Raw genomic sequence first — 15,755 nt, 5'->3', positions numbered from 1 at the left:
GCGTGGCACCACGGGCCCCGTCCCATCACGTGCCGACCCTCGCCTGCCGCGTCGGCAGCCCCGGAACACGCCAGACGCCGGCGGCTGAAGGGCAGGGGGTGCCGCGGCCTCGGCTGCGGGGCTGGGCCTATGGCGGCGACGGCGACGGCGGTGGCGGCGGGGGCCGGGGCCGCGGCTGGGACCGAGTCGGCCGAGGGGCCCCCGGGGCCGGCGCTGGAGCTGTGGCTCAGTGAGTAGCCAGGGCCGCCCCTCGGCGCGGGCCCAGCGCCCCACGTGAGGCCTGGCTTCCCGCCTCCCTGGGCCTTTCTTCTGAGGCCGGCGGCGGGACAGGTGGCCGCGGGGAGGTCGGCGCCCGGGGAGCGGGGCTGGGCCCGGCGCGGGTGGGAGGATCGCCACGGGGAGGCCCCGAGAGGAGTCCCAGGAATCCGCCAGGGCTGCGGACCCGAGGCTGGGCGCTCTGCTCCCCCTCCTCCTCCCAACCTCCCCCAGTCGCGGTGCATGAACACTGTTAACAACATAATGGCTAAGGTTTATTGAGCTTTGCTTTTATGCCAGGCACTGTGCTGGAAAGCATTTCAGCCACTGTTAATCCTCGTTACGACCCCAAGAGACAGCTTCTGTTTTTAACCTCGTTTTACAGATGGGGACCTTTCGACTTCCTCAGTTGTGCCACATACCCACCCTGTGGGAAGGAGCTGTCTGGCTGCCGACTTTAATGTCAAAACAAGCCCTTTACACCTTTTGTGCATGTGGGTTGTGGCCGGGTTTCTTATGTGTATTGTCTCCTGGAAGACTCACGGCAGTCGTTGAGGGTCGTTATTGTTCCTGCGTTACCGGTGGGGACTCGAAATTCCAGGAGAATAAAGCATATGCTCCTTGTATCGGGCTCTGCTGGGTGCTGGGAGTACTGAGATGCGTAACACAGGGTCCTTGCTCACAAAGACATTTTTAAGTGGGTGGTACAAGCCGACAGTAACAGCACTTTGTTACATTACCTGCAGATTGGGAGGGAGCCGGGTTTAAAGTGCGGTGGTGGGAGTTGGGTTTGTTTACCTGGGGATTGTCTCAGGGGACATAGCATTTGCGTGGACAATGGAGGCGACAGCATTTCAGATGCAGGAAACTGCATGTGCAAAAGCTGGGGGAACAGGAGGGTGTGGGGCGTTCTGGGAAGAAGGAGGTCACTTCTGCAGGAGTGCAAAGCCTAAAGAGTCTGCACTGCTAATTGGGGTGAGATCTTCAAGGGTCTTGTACGTTGCAGAAAGGAGTTCAGTTTATCCCTGATGCAGTAGGGGAGGGGATGTTGGCGTTTTCAGCCTGGGACTCTGATCCAGTACACTTGTTAAAAGCATCACCTGCAGCCGTGAGAAGAGACGAATTGGTTAGGGATGGGGGAGTTCAGGCAGAGAGAGTAGATGAAAAGCTCTTCTGGTAGTGGGGGGTGAAGTAGGACAAAGGTATTGGGATGGAGAGCAGAAATAATTAGCTAGTACCATCAGCAGGCTTGATGCATTAGAATAGAGGCAAGAGACCAGGAGGCATTTAGGATGAATCCCAGGTTTCAGGCTCAGGTAACTGGTTGGTTACAGATGTCTCACTTGTTGACTTGTGGAGTTTGAGGTGCTTGTGGCACAAAGAGAAGCTCTCTGGGCAGTTGGTTGGCTCCAGAGAGGGTAAAAGAGCTGGAGGTCAACTTGGGACCTTCAGTTCACTGGCAGTGAGCTTGTCCAGGGAGGCTGTGCCCATTAGGAAGAGCAGAGGTTTGCAGATGGAGCATGGAGAATCTCAACATGGAAGAAGCAGGCGGGAAAAGCAGCCTGGAGACAGAAGGCGGAGCCTACTGGCTGGGCGTGGAGGGGGAAGCTTGGACGGTGGGGAGCTGCAGGTGGATGTAGTTGGTAGGTGGTTTTGCTGCTGAGAGAGAGAGTAGGAGGAGGAGGGAGGAGGGGGAACTTCGAATTTGGCGACTAAAAGGTTACTGAGCTACCTTAGTGTTAAATGGTGGGGACAGAAGGTGGTTGACTAGGAGGCAGTGGAGTTGCAAAAGTCAAGTGGGCTGAGTTAGAGGCCAGCTAGCGGCCGACACAGGTGGGGGAGAAAAAGGGAACTGTAGCTGCTCAAGGACGGGGTCCTGAAGCTCCCGCTGTTTTAGGCCAGCCAGTGTGGTCCCAAAGTTGTGAGATCTTCCAGTTGTTCGGGTAGGGCTAGAACCTGTACCAATAGCACACACCCACTCCCCAGTCTCGACAACCAAAAATGCCTCCAGACATTACCAGAAGTGCCCTGGCAGAGAGGGGCAGGCTCACCTCTCCCCTCCCCACCAGAGATCCTCTGAGTTTGGGCTCTGGAGTGTGGAGTGGACTTCAGAAATGTATCTTGTAGTCTTCGTGGTTGTGCGATTTGCACCTCCCCGCCCCCGCCCCTCCGTAGGGCAGAGAAAGTGAACTGTGTAAACCAGACTTCTGGGGACTGGGGCGCAGTGGAGGTGGTACGTGGGAGGACAAGGGGTAGAGGGGCTGGTGGTGGGGCAAGGACAGGAGTGTCGTTGAAGGAAAGCACCGTGAGTCTGGACTGGATGGAGAAGGAGGTCACTCTAGGGGGGTCTGAGGACCCCCGAGCTCAGCTCACTGTCAGGTCTTACCTCAGCAGGCAAGGCAGCTGTGTCCCTAAGATCGGAATGTAATACCATGTCCGTCTCGAGGCTGTGAGGATGAGAGGAGTTAGTACGTGTGAAGCACTCAGGATAGTGCCTGGCACACAGTGTTAGCTATTATTATCATTAGTCTTCTTAGTTGGGAGTGGCAGAAAACTAACTCATGTTGTGTTACCAAAAAAGAAGAGGAACATCAGACCTAGGAAGCTGTTTCAGCAGAAGTTCATGCTTTAAAAACACAAGTAGCAGGTGTGCTAGCTTTCTGTGTGCTTAGATGCCCAAGCTGCTGAGGGTCTAGGTCCAGGCAGCTGAAGAGTGTGGTTAGCAAGATGAACAAAGATGCGTAGATGAGAGCAGCAATTAACCAAAAGTTGATAGAAACTGGAGAAAGAGAACGCCTCAAAGAGTTGCTGAGAGCTAAATTAATTGAATGTGGCTGGAAGGATCAGTTGAAGGCACACTGTAAAGAGGTAATTAAAGAAAAAGGACTAGAACACGTTAGTGTTGATGACTTGGTAGCTGAAGTCACACCAAAAGGCAGAGCCCTGGTACCTGACAGTGTAAAGAAGGAGCTCCTACGAAGAATAAGAACATTCCTTGTTCAGCATGCCGGCCTTTAAGATTGAATTAGATTGTGTTGTTTTGTGGTTTTATTTCTGAAAGTAAAATTTGCCATAAATTAGGAATCGATTTCCCAAAATAAAATCCTTTTTTGTATGATGGTATACAGTTTTCAGTAATGATGTATACAATTGTATTGATATTTTTCCCCTGAATGTGTTATTTTAATAAACGTCTCATGAATGAAAAAAAAACACAAAAACAAGTAGCAGCTTCTGGGCATTTTGCAGCTTTTCTTACCCCACTTAGTTTATTTTGGGCATTGTTCCACATGACTGCATTTAGAGCTGCCTCATTCTTGTTAATGAAACGCCTCGAGTGCCCCATTCCGTGGGGTGCTATACTCTGTTTAACCAGTTCCTTGTTAGTGGACACTTCGGGTTGCTGGGAGTCTTGTGCTATTAACAGCAGCCCTGGGGCCTCTTGGTCTCTAGCTCTGGTAGTGCTGCCAAGGAGTCAGTAGCTTAAGTAAAGCTAAGGCAGGCTGCTCAGTAAATCTCTCTCCTTCCACTCGGACCTACTCCCAGGTGAAAAGTCCTGTCTCCTAGCCTTGCTTTTATGCCTCCTTTGGGGATGGGAGTGGCTCTATTTATACTCTCCCAGCTTCTCAAGGGTTATCTTGGAGCCCAAGCATAGGTCATTCCTGTGGCGGGTCTTGCTTGGGCTTTCAGCATGTGCTTAATTGAATGATTGCTGGATGTAGGGGTCGATGTGTACCCCCTATAGGATTCCTCCATGCAGTGAGCACTGCTACGGGGTTGAGTTCTAAGTGTTCTCAAGGTGAGTGCTCCCCACAGCCTCAGGGCTCCCCTTAGTAGCACAGGCTGCTCTAGCGCCAGGGTCATGACCCTGGTGGTTGGATGGCAGCTGATGTGAGATGATTTGACTTTTGAATTAGTCACTGTTAGATGAACCATTTCAGGGAATTCCCTGATGGTCCCGGGGTTAGGACTCAGTGCTTTCACTGCCGTGGCCAGGGTTCGATCCCTGGTCGGGGAACTAACATCCCACAAACCCACAGCATGGCCAAAAAAAAGATGAATCATTTCATTCACAGATGGAGGGCTCAGCTGTTTTCTTTCCTTCTTTTTTTTCTTTTTAATTTTTCTTTCTTTTTTAAAAAATTTTTTTGGGGGTGGGGGCACCGTGCTGAACTGCATGGCATGCAGGATCTTAGTTCCCCGACCAGGGATCGAACCCACGCCCCCTGCGGTGGAAGTGCGGAGTCTTAACCACTGGACCTCCAGGGAAGTCCCCCTCAGCTGTTTTCTTAATACCGCTCACCCTGTAGCACAGCGGTCCCCAACCTTTTTGGCACCAGGGACTGGTTTCGTGGAAGACAATTCTTCCATGGACGGGGGAGTAAAGGGGGGCTGGGGGTGGGCAGGTGCTTCAGGAGGTAATGCCAGCGATGGGGGAGCGGCAGATGAGGCTTTGCTCGCCAGCCCGCCACTCACCTCCTGCTGTGCGGCCCTGTTCCTTACAGGCTGAGGCCCAGTAAGGTCCACCCAGAGGTTGGGGACCCCTGCTGTAGCAGACTTGAAATGCATACAGATGTTGCTTTTATTAAGCAAATATATGACAGTAGTCCTATATTTGTCCTGCCCGAGTGCCAGCTAAATAAACCACCTTGGTGCCCAGGATAGCCATTCTTTTTAGTGATAAAGGCATTTGTGATGAGATAAATGCTTTTATTTTATTTTATTTATTTATTATTTATTTTTGGCTGCATTGGGTCTTCGTTGCAGCACGTGGGCTTTCTCTAGTTGCGGCGAATGGGGGCTGCTCTACGTTGCGGTGCGCAAGCTTCTCATTGCGGTGGCTTCTCTTGTTGCAGAGCACGGGCTCTAGGGTGTGCGGGCTTCAGTAGTTGTGGCGCACGGGCTTAGTTTCTCCGCGGCATGTGGGATCTTCCTGGACCAGGGCTCGAACCTGTGTCTCCTGCATTGGCAGGTGGATTGTTAACCACTGCCCCACCAGGGAAACCCGTGATAGGCATTCTTGATGGGGCGGTGATAGGTGAAGCAAAATAGGGTTGCTTTTTTTTTTAAAAATTAATTAATTTTATTTGGTTGCACTGGGTCTTAGTTGCAGCTCGCTGGCTCCTTAGTTGTAGCACGCGGGATCTTCATTGTAGCATGCGGGAACTTTGTTGCAGCATGCGGACTTCTTAGCTGCGGCATGCATGTGGGATCTAGTTCCCTGACCAGGGATGCAACCTGGGCCCCCTGCATTGGGAGCGTGGAGCCTTAACCACTGTGCCGCCAGGGAAGTTCCAGAGTAGAGTTTTTTTGAGTTTCTACCTGACCAGGCCCTGTCTGGCTCCTAGCCACTCCTTGGGATAAATTGGAGTCAAACAGACCCGGAGGGTTGCTCTGGGCTGATCAGACCAAGCTACTGGTCCTCTGGGGGTCATTTTCTCTAGAGCTGCTCAAAGCCACTGAAATAGCTTGGCAGGATGGAATTAGGTGTTCAGAGATCCAGTTATTTCAGAACTGGAATAGCCATCTCCTGGTGTGAGCAATATGTGCAGCCAGCTGGCCAGACTCTGCATAGTAAAAGATGAATCATTCATTCATTAGTAGATACCCATGCTGATGACTATTCTAGGTGTTGGAGATGGGAAGGTGAATGAGACAGACCTTCTTCCTGCCTTAGGGAGATGATAACTTAGTGGTAAGAAAGTCAAAGAAGCTAGTTCCCAAGAGAGGCCCTGCCTTTGCCAAGGAACTGAAGACTTAACCCTGAGAAACATTTGGGCCCTGGAATCAGACAGACCTGGGATTGAATTTTTTTCATTTTCTAGCTTTGTGGCTGGGCAGGTTTCTTCAGTGGTGAGGTAGTAGTACCAACTTCAGTTGTTCTGAGGTTTACAGGAAAGGGATGCTTGGAAAACACTCAGCATCTTGTCTGACCCACAGCAAAAACAAAGTGGGGTGGGAGGGCAGCTATTACTATTATTGCTATTATTTGGGAGCTATGAAAAACCTTCAGGGAATCCTTATCATATAAGATATAGCAAATAAAATAACTTACACTTTATAGATCTTTTTGCTGCTTTGCCTTGGTAAGGGTTTAGAACATTATTTAACCTTATAGAGGTTTTTTCCTTCCTTTCTTTGGAAAAACTGGTGACCTGGCAGTAGGGGAGGAGGGAGAGAGCTGGATTCTGCGTGGTGAATTGGGGTCCTGCCTGCTCTTCTCTGCCACTAGGGCATAGAGTCAAGTGTTGAGTTCTGAATGCCTTTTAGGTGTCAAGCTTGACCTTGTAGTGAAGTGAAACTTAATGAAGCTTAAAGGGTAAAGATTTATCTTAGATGAGTCAGATCTCCTTAATCAGACTCTCTGGAAATCACTGCCTTAAGTTTATTTCATGAGTAATTATTTTGTGCCTATGGGTAAGGCATTGTACTAAGCACTATAGGAAACATATGGCTTCTGCCTTCGTTTTTTTTAACATTTACTGAATATGTTGCTACCAACTTTTTAAAAAATACTTATTTATTTATTTAGGCTCTGTTGTGTCTTAGTTGCGGCATGTGGGATCTTTAGTTGCGGCATGCAGACTTCTTAGTTGTGGCATGCATGCGGGATCTAGTTCCCCGACCAGGGATCGAACCCGGGCCCCCTGCATTGGGAGCATGGAGTCTTACCCACTGGACCACCAGGGAAGTCCCTCTGCCTTCGTTTTGAATAAACTTTTGAAGTTTAAGTGTAATAAGTCATGTGTACATACTAAAGTAAAAGGCAGAGACTATTATAAGATTAGCTATCTTTTATTGATTACTTAATGTTTGCTGCTATACTGAGTACTTTAGACACTATCTTTTAAAAATCTCATGGCTATCCCATGAGGAGGGTACTATTTTCCTATTTCATAGTTGAGGAAACTGAGGCTCAGAGAGCCCAAGGACATGTAACTAATAAGGGATGGAGCTGGAGATCCCCATCCTGAAAGAGCAGGTAAGATGTGGGCCTTCTGAGAAGGAAGGGATGGCTTCTGTTTTGTGGGGGTGGGAGATACAGAAAGATTAAGAAAGTCTTTATGAAGTGGCATATTGAATTGGGACTCGAAAGGTGAACAGCATTTTGAGAGATGGAACACAGGGAAAGAGCTTTGAGGAGGAAAAAGGTGAGAGGCATATGGGAATTGATCATCTAATTCCTTTGCTCTCCTTTGTTGTCTTTTTTCATTTAGGATGGAGTTGGTGGGTGGGAAGATGTCCTCTGAATCTCATTGTTGAGCTGTGGGGCACGTGACTTCTGCATGACATAAATGTGACTGCTGTCTGGAAAAGTTAAACTCTGGTTGACTGTGTAGTCTTAAGTGATCAGAAGGGAGGAGAATTAGTAGGGGCTGGAGAAGTGGGAGGAGGCTTTTGGGAGGAGATGGAAATTCAGAGTGGCCTTGAAGAATGGATAGGATTTTGAGAGGAGAAAAGAGGACGTTCAGGCAAGAGGAATAGTGTCAGAGATATGACCATAAGAATTACTTATTTGCAGAGCTTGAAAGAGCTTCTCTGTCAGGACCAGTAAGATATTTCACTGGAGAACCAGGTAGGCCAGGACAGGCTGGACAGTGGGGAGTAAGGGAAATGTTATGAAAGGGCAGGACAAAGACAGTCTCAGCAACTCCTTTGTGAGAATGTGGCCTGGTTCATTCTGGGGGCGGGGCATGTGGAATGGGCATCCTTGTTGGGTTGCTGGCCGGGGATTCTAGGCAGCAGCAGTGGGAGGAGAGGAAGAAGCTGCTACCATCAAGCACCAGGAAAGATACACACAACCCCTCATTCCAGGAAGTCAAGGATTGCCCCTCCCTTCAGTGGAGCAGGGTCTCAACATTAGGCCTTCTGATAATCCTTCTTTCTCCAGGTATCTTCTGCTTCTGGCTGTGCCCTGGTACTCTTCATGCTCCGTGTCCTCAGATTTCATCCAAATATGAACGTTCCAATGGGGGAGACCCTAGCGTGACTAGATCTGGGTTCCTTGGGCATGTGTATGGTAGCAGAGAGAAATAGCATTTTGAGGAGTGAAGGCAAGGAGGTCCTCTTGTCAGACTGGATAAGCCACTGACATGTGGAGAAGCTTCTTACATAGGATGGTCAGGAGATTTCAGTAAGTGGAGGCTCAGATTTGGGCCTGTTCCTTTGAGGATATGGTGGGAGCCGCTCAGGGCTTCATTGTATGTTCTAGTCTTCCTGTCACATGGCTAAGAAGCTTACAGGTTCTGGCCCATGCCCAGATGCTGGCCCAAGCCCGTCCTCATTGCAGGGCCAAAGTGGGGGAGTCCTGACACGGGCATGAAGAAGGTGCACATAGGCCATCCCCTGCACTGGGAATGGGGCCCCTTTCAGGACAGTAGCTTGTTAACCAGTTTAGTGGTTCATTCAGTCAGCAAACGGTCACTGAGGCCGTATCATGGGCCAGACACTGTGCCTGCCGGTGATGATCAGTCCAGGCCCCTGTCCCTTTCAGCTGTCTGCTCACTGGGTCTGATCCCCTAGAGGTGATGGCACAGTCCTTGGCTGTTGTCATATTTGGGGGGCTAGTGGTGTGGAGAGGTGTATGTGTCTCTTTATTATACTTTAATTTTATTTTTTATTTCCTTGACAGATAAAGCCACAGACCCAAGCATGTCAGAACAGGATTGGTCAGCTATCCAGAATTTCTGTGACCAAGTGAACACTGATCCCAATGGGTAAGGTGACTTCACACACATGCTTGACTTTGGGGGCACCTCAGACTGTGCATGCCTTTGTTTCTCAGGATTGTTTTACGTAGCATAGATTGTTGTTTCCTTTTTTTCTCCCTCTATGATCTACTGAGTACATTATTTTTCTAGAAATAGCAAATTCATGTGGTTTTCTAAAAAACAAATAGTCAGTTTGTAACTGGCAGTTATTTAAAAAATTTTAAATAGTGTTATGAAACACTACTTCTGAGGACATCTCTGAATGTTAGGGATGGAATGTAGCTAGGGTACGTAGCAATGTGAAAGATCAGTGTGTTCTCCATAATTTAAATGCAGTCTTTCTTAAGAAAAAGCAGGGGAAGAAGGGGTAAGATTTTGTTGAATTTGGTTTCTAAAGTATCTGGATAGGAATTTAAGAAATGAGTGAGTCATCCGGATGTTTTATCTCCATGTTGCTGAATATTCATTTAGAAACGAGCAAGAAGTTTGATCACATTTTCTGCTCTAGTGTTAACTGAGCAGTTGTCATATGACAGACAAGGTCTGTGCTGCTCACGACCAAGTTACTCACAGGTCTGGAAGTTGTAGGGGTGGGTTGACTGGGGAGAGGATGGTGTGCCCTGGGCGTGTAGCTATGAGGAGGGTGGGTGGGAGTCGGCCTCCTTCAGGGGCTCATGCCCGGCCGTGTGCAGTCACATCCCACCTCTGCTCTGGGACCCGAGCTCCTGGAGGAGAGGGGACTTTACCAGGTGTGCTCAGCCAGGCTGGTGTGTTCCTCTCCGCCCAGAGTCCAGGTGTCTTGTTTTCCCTTAGCTCAACCCATGCACCTTGGCTACTGGCCCACAAGATCCAGTCTCCACAAGAGAAAGAAGCTCTTTATGCCTTAACGGTGAGTTCGGCTTGCCCCTTAGCCTAAGCTCTCCTGTCCTGAGGCTAGCATTTCCGTGGGGAAGAGACTCTGAGAGGTTCACCTTCACTGGCCTTGAGAAAGCAGGCTGGAGGGAGTTCTGGGCTCAGATTGCCCCATCCTAGATCTGTTTCTGGAGAGTAGTATTGAGCCCGCTTTGCGAGAAGGAAAGGAAGGCTTTATTTCTTTTTGCCCTTTTTAGACCAGGGCTGGCAAGGTCAAGTCCCGCAGGGCCAGATTGGTAACATAAGTGAATGAGCTGCTGGGTGGGGACCAAAGAACTCGAGAGCCCATGCCCAGTCTAAAGAGGGCAGCTGCAGTGCAGGACCCGCTGGCTGTTCCCAGGAGTGAGTTTGGGCCCAGTGTTGCTAGAACTTCCTGTTTAAGAGAAACTGGAAATCTAGATTTTTAAATATATGAATTCTCTGAATTTTTCAATATTGGTGACTGATTTGAAATGTTAAGCAAGATTGTGGACCAAAGAAAACATTTACATGCCCAATTTGTCACTTGAGTGCCAGCAGGTAACCTGTAGTTTAACAGTTCTTGGGTATTCCATGTCCAATTTCTGCCTCTAAGGAGAAAGAAGGAAGTGATTCTCTGACTGGTTTCACCTGCCCAAAGGGTCTCCTTAAAAGGTGGGCTGACCTCAGGGTACCCCACTGAGCTGTTTCCTGGGCACAAACCTGTCAGTTACAACAAGAGCAAACAGGCGCTTTTTTTTCTTAATCTAAAAGTATCACCCTTTCTCCCAAACTTTAGTGTCCTCAGTCTTGAGCCGTGATTTCAGCAAATACTTACCAGGTTTGAAATGAGCCCTGGAGCCAATGGTTTCCCCTTCTCATGGGGGTCCTGTGTCTGCGCAGGTTCTGGAGGTGTGTGTGAACCACTGTGGGGAGAAGTTCCACAATGAGGTGGCCAAGTTCCGCTTCCTGAACGAGCTCATCAAAGTGTTGTCCCCAAAGGTGAGTACCCTGGGCTTGGCTTTGCTCGCTGTTCTGCATGCCCCCCAGCTTTCAAACGCCTGTCACCCTTCTTGGTCCAGAGGCAGACCTGCTCATGGATAGAACCTGCCAGCCTGTCCCAGGTTTGTGAGAGCTGAGAGGTGAAAGCTTTCCTCTCCAAGGTGTAGGATGATGGTCATGGTCATCAGCTGATCCCCGCCCTTTGATTGTTAGCATTTCCAAATTCTCCCTTTAAAAATGGCCTTGTAGACAGGTGGCCTAGAGGGGCGAGCACAGAGGGGCCTAGCTGGTGGGCACAGGTTTCCTGGTAGAGACAGCAAGACATGCCGGGTGTAGCTCTAAGTTTCCTTCTTTCCTTGTCTTCTGTAGCTTTCCTCCTGGTACCTGTCTTAGCGACACCATTCTCGGGTAACTAGCATTGGTGGAACCTTCCTTTGCTGCTTCCCAACAATTCTGATACCAACTGGGTGTCCTGTGATTTAATTCATTTCTGAAAATAAGTACTCAAAGTTGGGACAGACCCTACAGGTTAAGAGCTCAGTCCTACCTAGACTACACCTACTTCAGACACCAGTCATAAGTCTCGGGGATGCCCAAGCTACTTGCACTTCTGCCCGACCAACTACAAGTTCAGAGGTTCCTCTGCCCCCCTCTGCCAGGTTCCCTAATTCACTAGAAAGATTCACAGAACACAGGAAAGCACTATACTTACTAATATTCTTTTACCGTACAGGATATAAATGCAAGAGATACATAGGCCAAGGTCTTGGGGGTGAAGGTGGAGCAGAGCTTCCATGCCCTCTCCCGTGGAACCTGAGCATACCACCGTCCCAGCACATCCATGTGTTCAACCAGAAGGCTCTCTGGACCTGGTTGTTTCGGAGTTTTTATCTGGAATTATCTGGGCATGATGGATTTAATCACGGGCCATGTTATCGAACTCAGTCTCCAGCCTCCATCTCCTCTTGGGGAGGTCAGGATAGGGCTGAAAGTTCCAACCCTCTAATCCCATGGTCAATCCCTCCTTTGAAACTAGGTGCCCACCAGGAGTGTTTAGCAGAAACTCAGGTATGGTCCATGGGGCTCATTGTAAATAACAAAAGACGTTCCTGTCACTTAGGAAATTCCAAGGGTCTTTGAAATTCTGTGCCAGGAGGAACTGAGGACAAGGGTCAAATATATATATATATATATATTTATATATATATATATATAAATTTTTTTTAAAAATTTCCATAATCCTTTAATTTTAAGAGGATCTTTTATAATGATTCAAAATATTTGAGTTTCAGCAATTCCCTTCACTTTACCTTATTTTCATTCCAAATACATTTTTATTCTAGACTTGCCACAGTCAAATAATGAGTGTCCCCAGTGGCTCTAACCTAGAGGCCAATATATGGTAGGATTTAATTTTAGTGGCTTTATAGGTTGATTCTTTGAAGCCCAGAAAGAGCCCTGGAAATGGGTGCCAGATAGTTTGTCTTCCAGCTGTGCCTCAGCCCTCTACCAGCCTTGGGCAGCTCACTTCTCTGGGCCTCAGCAGCCATCTCTTTAGTGATAGTGTGGGCTGGGCAATCTACTAATGAAACTGCACAACTAGGATGGGACTTGAACCCAGCCAAAACTCAGATTGGGACTTGAACCCGCGGGCTGGGACTCAAACCCACTGTCTTTTTTTTTTTTATCATTATTATTATTTAATTAGTTTATTTATTTTCAGCTGCATCGGGTCTTCGTTGTTGCGCACCGGCTTTCTCTAGTTGTGGCGAGCGGGGGCTACTCTTGGTTGCGGTGCGTGGTCTTCTCATTGTGGTGGCTTTTCCTGTTGTAGAGCACGGGCACTAGGCGTGCGGGCTCCAGTAGTTGTGGCACGTGGGCTCAGTAGTTGGTGGCTTGCGGGCTCCAGAGCACAGGCTCAGTAGTTGGTGGCGCACGGGCTTAGTTGCTCCGCGGCACGTGGGATCTTCCCGGACCAGGCCTCGAACCCGTGTCCCCTGCATTGGCAGACGGATTCTTAACCACTGCGCCACCAGGGAAGTCCCAAACCCACTGTCTTTTAATTGAAATCAATCACCTGGTGTCAGGACTTACTGAAGCTCAGGTTCATTATGTCTCAGCACAGAAGGAGTTCAGCAAGAGGCAAAGTCATAGGCAAGAAGTAGATTTATTAATATAGGATGCCTGTGAGGGATACAAGCGCACAGGCAAGGCGGCTCTGCCCTGAGAACTAAGTGGGAAAACAGATTTATTTAGAGAGATATACATTCCAAAGGTAGAATGTCTCAAAAGGTGAGAGCAGTCCTGAAACATGGGGTGGTTAGTTTTTATGGGTTGGGGGATTTCATAGGCTAACGAGTGGGAGGATTATTCCAGCTATTTTGGGGAAGGGGCAGAGATTTCCAGGAATTGGGCCACCACTCACTTTGTGACCTTTTATGGTCAGCCTCTGAACGGTCATGGCACCTGTGGGTGTGTCATTTAGCTAATGTATTACAATGAGCGTATACTGAAGCTCAGGGTCTACTGGAAGTCAAATCTTACGCCATCTTGGGCCTAATCGGTTCTAACCAGTTTATGTCATATCCTCAACAGCTGTGTCGTTCTCTAAAGGTTATGTCCTGCCGCCTTCCTTCCTGTCTCACTAAGTCCCTTCCAGCTCTGTAATTCCCTTTCCTTTTTCAGTACCTAGGCTCCTGGACCACAGAAAAAGTTAAAGGAAGAGTCATTGAAATACTCTTCAGTTGGACAGTCTGGTTTCCAGAAGACATCAAGATCCGAGATGCTTACCAGATGCTGAAGAAGCAAGGTCTCACTACTATTACTTATGTTGCATTCCCTTTTCACAGTAGTTGTTCCTTGATTTTTTGTATGCTTTGTCAGTTTGGGGTGAAAGCTGGAGATCTTGTGTCCAGTAGATACAACAATAGAGGCTGACACGGTAATTTTGATCCCTGGAAATGGGCAGACCTTTCCTTCTGGTTGACAGGAGTTGAGCTGGGTTTGAGATGGTTGTTGCTGTAGTTACCCTCACTATACCAGGTTTCCCTCTAGTGTTAGCTTGTGTTTAGGGTGGAGGCTGATTGGCTAGAGAGTTTCTCTCAGTGTCTGCTCTACTCTCAGCTTTGGGTCTTCCTCTTGCTCTACACTTCAGAGGGGGTCTTATTCCATCGCCTTTCCTAACAGTAGACCCTTACTACTTGTTCCTCAGTGCCCAGAGCCTGGTGGTGGTGGTGCTGGTACTGCTGTGAGTAAGCCTCAGTCTCAGGCAGGCATGTGTCCCTGGTCTTGGTGGGACCTGTTTGTGATCCTGTCCCATCCCGACTCGGGTCTGGGCCAGGACACGTTGCTGCCCCTCCCCCCTGGGGCACAGGCTTTTCTTCTCTTTTTTTCCAGCTGCAGTAGGTTTTCACCACTGTTCTAAGGACAACAGGTTTGGTGTCTTTCCCCAGCAGTGTGAGGCTTTTCTGTCGGGAGAGAAGGATTTCAGTGGGCCATCAGGCCTTTCCCATTCTCTTTTTGTGAGGCCTCTGGAGAATGAGCCTATTCCTCTCGTGTTGTGAGCCCCAGAGTGTGTCCTGTGTAGAAGCTGGGAGTCCATGTTCCTTTTCTCTTGGGCTCTGTGGGAGGAACTTGGATTCAGGATGGACTATTTTTCTCCCTGTCGCATGCACTCACTTAACATTTTTAGGAGTATTAGGGATTCTACGCTAATTTCTGGGCTCTGGGAGGTTGTATACCTGCATAAAATGATCAGTATTTGTATAGTGTAAGGCCCATTGACCACTAGCCTTACGGTCCGGTTCTGCTCTAATTTAGTTGGCTCTGACCTCCCCAACTTTGTGCTGGTTCCATGGATTCTCCCAAGGGAGGATGTAGAGCCTTGATCATACCCTGGGTGTATCTCTGTAAGGTCGTTGACAGTGTTTTCCTGGTGGGACATCAGGAACCAGGGGTTTCTGGACTTTATACTGGATCCTGCTGAAGTCAACGAGTACCTATATCCGTATATTCATGAGTTGCATGTTTTAGGAATCATAAAGCAAGACCCTAAACTACCAGTGGATAAAATCTTGCCCCCACCTTCTCCCTGGCCCAAGAGCTCCATCTTTGATGCCGATGAAGAAAAGTCAAAGGTAAGGAGCTTCTCCCTGACCTTGGTGGCCTACCTGGAGTCTGACCAGACCCCTTCTTTTTTTTTTTGAATTTTTGAATTTTATTTTATTTATCTTTTTATACAGCAGGTTCTTATTTGTTGTCCATTTTATACATATTAGTGTATATATATCAATCCCAATCTCCCAATTCATCACACCACCACAGATCCCTTCTTTTAGGGACTCTCCTGCAATGTCCCCTGATCCCGAACCAAAGTGTGGGAGAGTGTGGGGAGGTGGGTTTTGAGTTCCCTGTGGAGCAGAGAGAGGTAGCTTAAGGTCTGGATGTTTTCTTTGTGGATAGGCCAAATGATAAGTGTCCTGTTCTTTATATCTTTCACTTTATCTGTTCAGTGTTCCTGAGGGAAAGAAGGTACGAAAAGATAACCCTAGTGGGTAATGTGGGTGGTTGGTCATATCCAGAGTGTGGTGTCGGGGGAGGAGAGTGGGGAGTAAAGAATTGGTTGTATGTTGGCTCAGATCTTTTTAGTGTCAGTAAGCGTGATCTCACCCATTTTCCTTCCATTACTGTCTCCCAGAATTGTTGCTCCTCAGACATCAGTAAGGAGAGGGAAGGGAAAAGCAACGTGGTCCAAACCTAGGCCAAGACCCAGGGATAACTCCAGGGTGCCCCTGAAAGGTGGCAGTGCTTTTGGTCATGAGTGTTCTTGGTCCCTCACAAGGTCTGGTGAGTGTAGAACCAGGAAGACTCCAGTCCGAGGACGGGCCTCTTCTGGTACCCTCTGCCTTCCAACTGCAG

The 15,755-nt window shown here is 48.6% G+C and overlaps 1 protein-coding gene and 1 pseudogene across 1 annotated transcript in view; both read left to right on the top strand.

Moving 5' to 3' along the window:
* The first annotated feature begins 81 nt into the window (after positions 1-81).
* GGA2 (golgi associated, gamma adaptin ear containing, ARF binding protein 2) overlaps positions 82-15,755 on the top strand; it is a 30,342-nt gene continuing 14,668 nt past the window's right edge. The window contains exons 1-6 of the mRNA XM_036825801.1: positions 82-229; positions 8,888-8,972; positions 9,780-9,855; positions 10,740-10,838; positions 13,524-13,647; positions 14,871-14,974. Of these exons, the coding sequence (XP_036681696.1) occupies positions 130-229; positions 8,888-8,972; positions 9,780-9,855; positions 10,740-10,838; positions 13,524-13,647; positions 14,871-14,974 (588 nt within the window). The 5' untranslated portion in view covers positions 82-129. The remainder of the gene's footprint in view (positions 230-8,887; positions 8,973-9,779; positions 9,856-10,739; positions 10,839-13,523; positions 13,648-14,870; positions 14,975-15,755) is intronic.
* On the top strand, positions 2,968-3,288 carry LOC118881188 (annotated as a pseudogene).

This window comes from Balaenoptera musculus, chromosome 15 (assembly GCF_009873245.2).
Source record: "Balaenoptera musculus isolate JJ_BM4_2016_0621 chromosome 15, mBalMus1.pri.v3, whole genome shotgun sequence".
Lineage (NCBI taxonomy): Eukaryota > Metazoa > Chordata > Mammalia > Artiodactyla > Balaenopteridae > Balaenoptera > Balaenoptera musculus.
The sequence above is the reverse complement of the archived record's forward strand: the minus strand, read 5'-3'. Positions and strand labels throughout refer to the sequence as shown.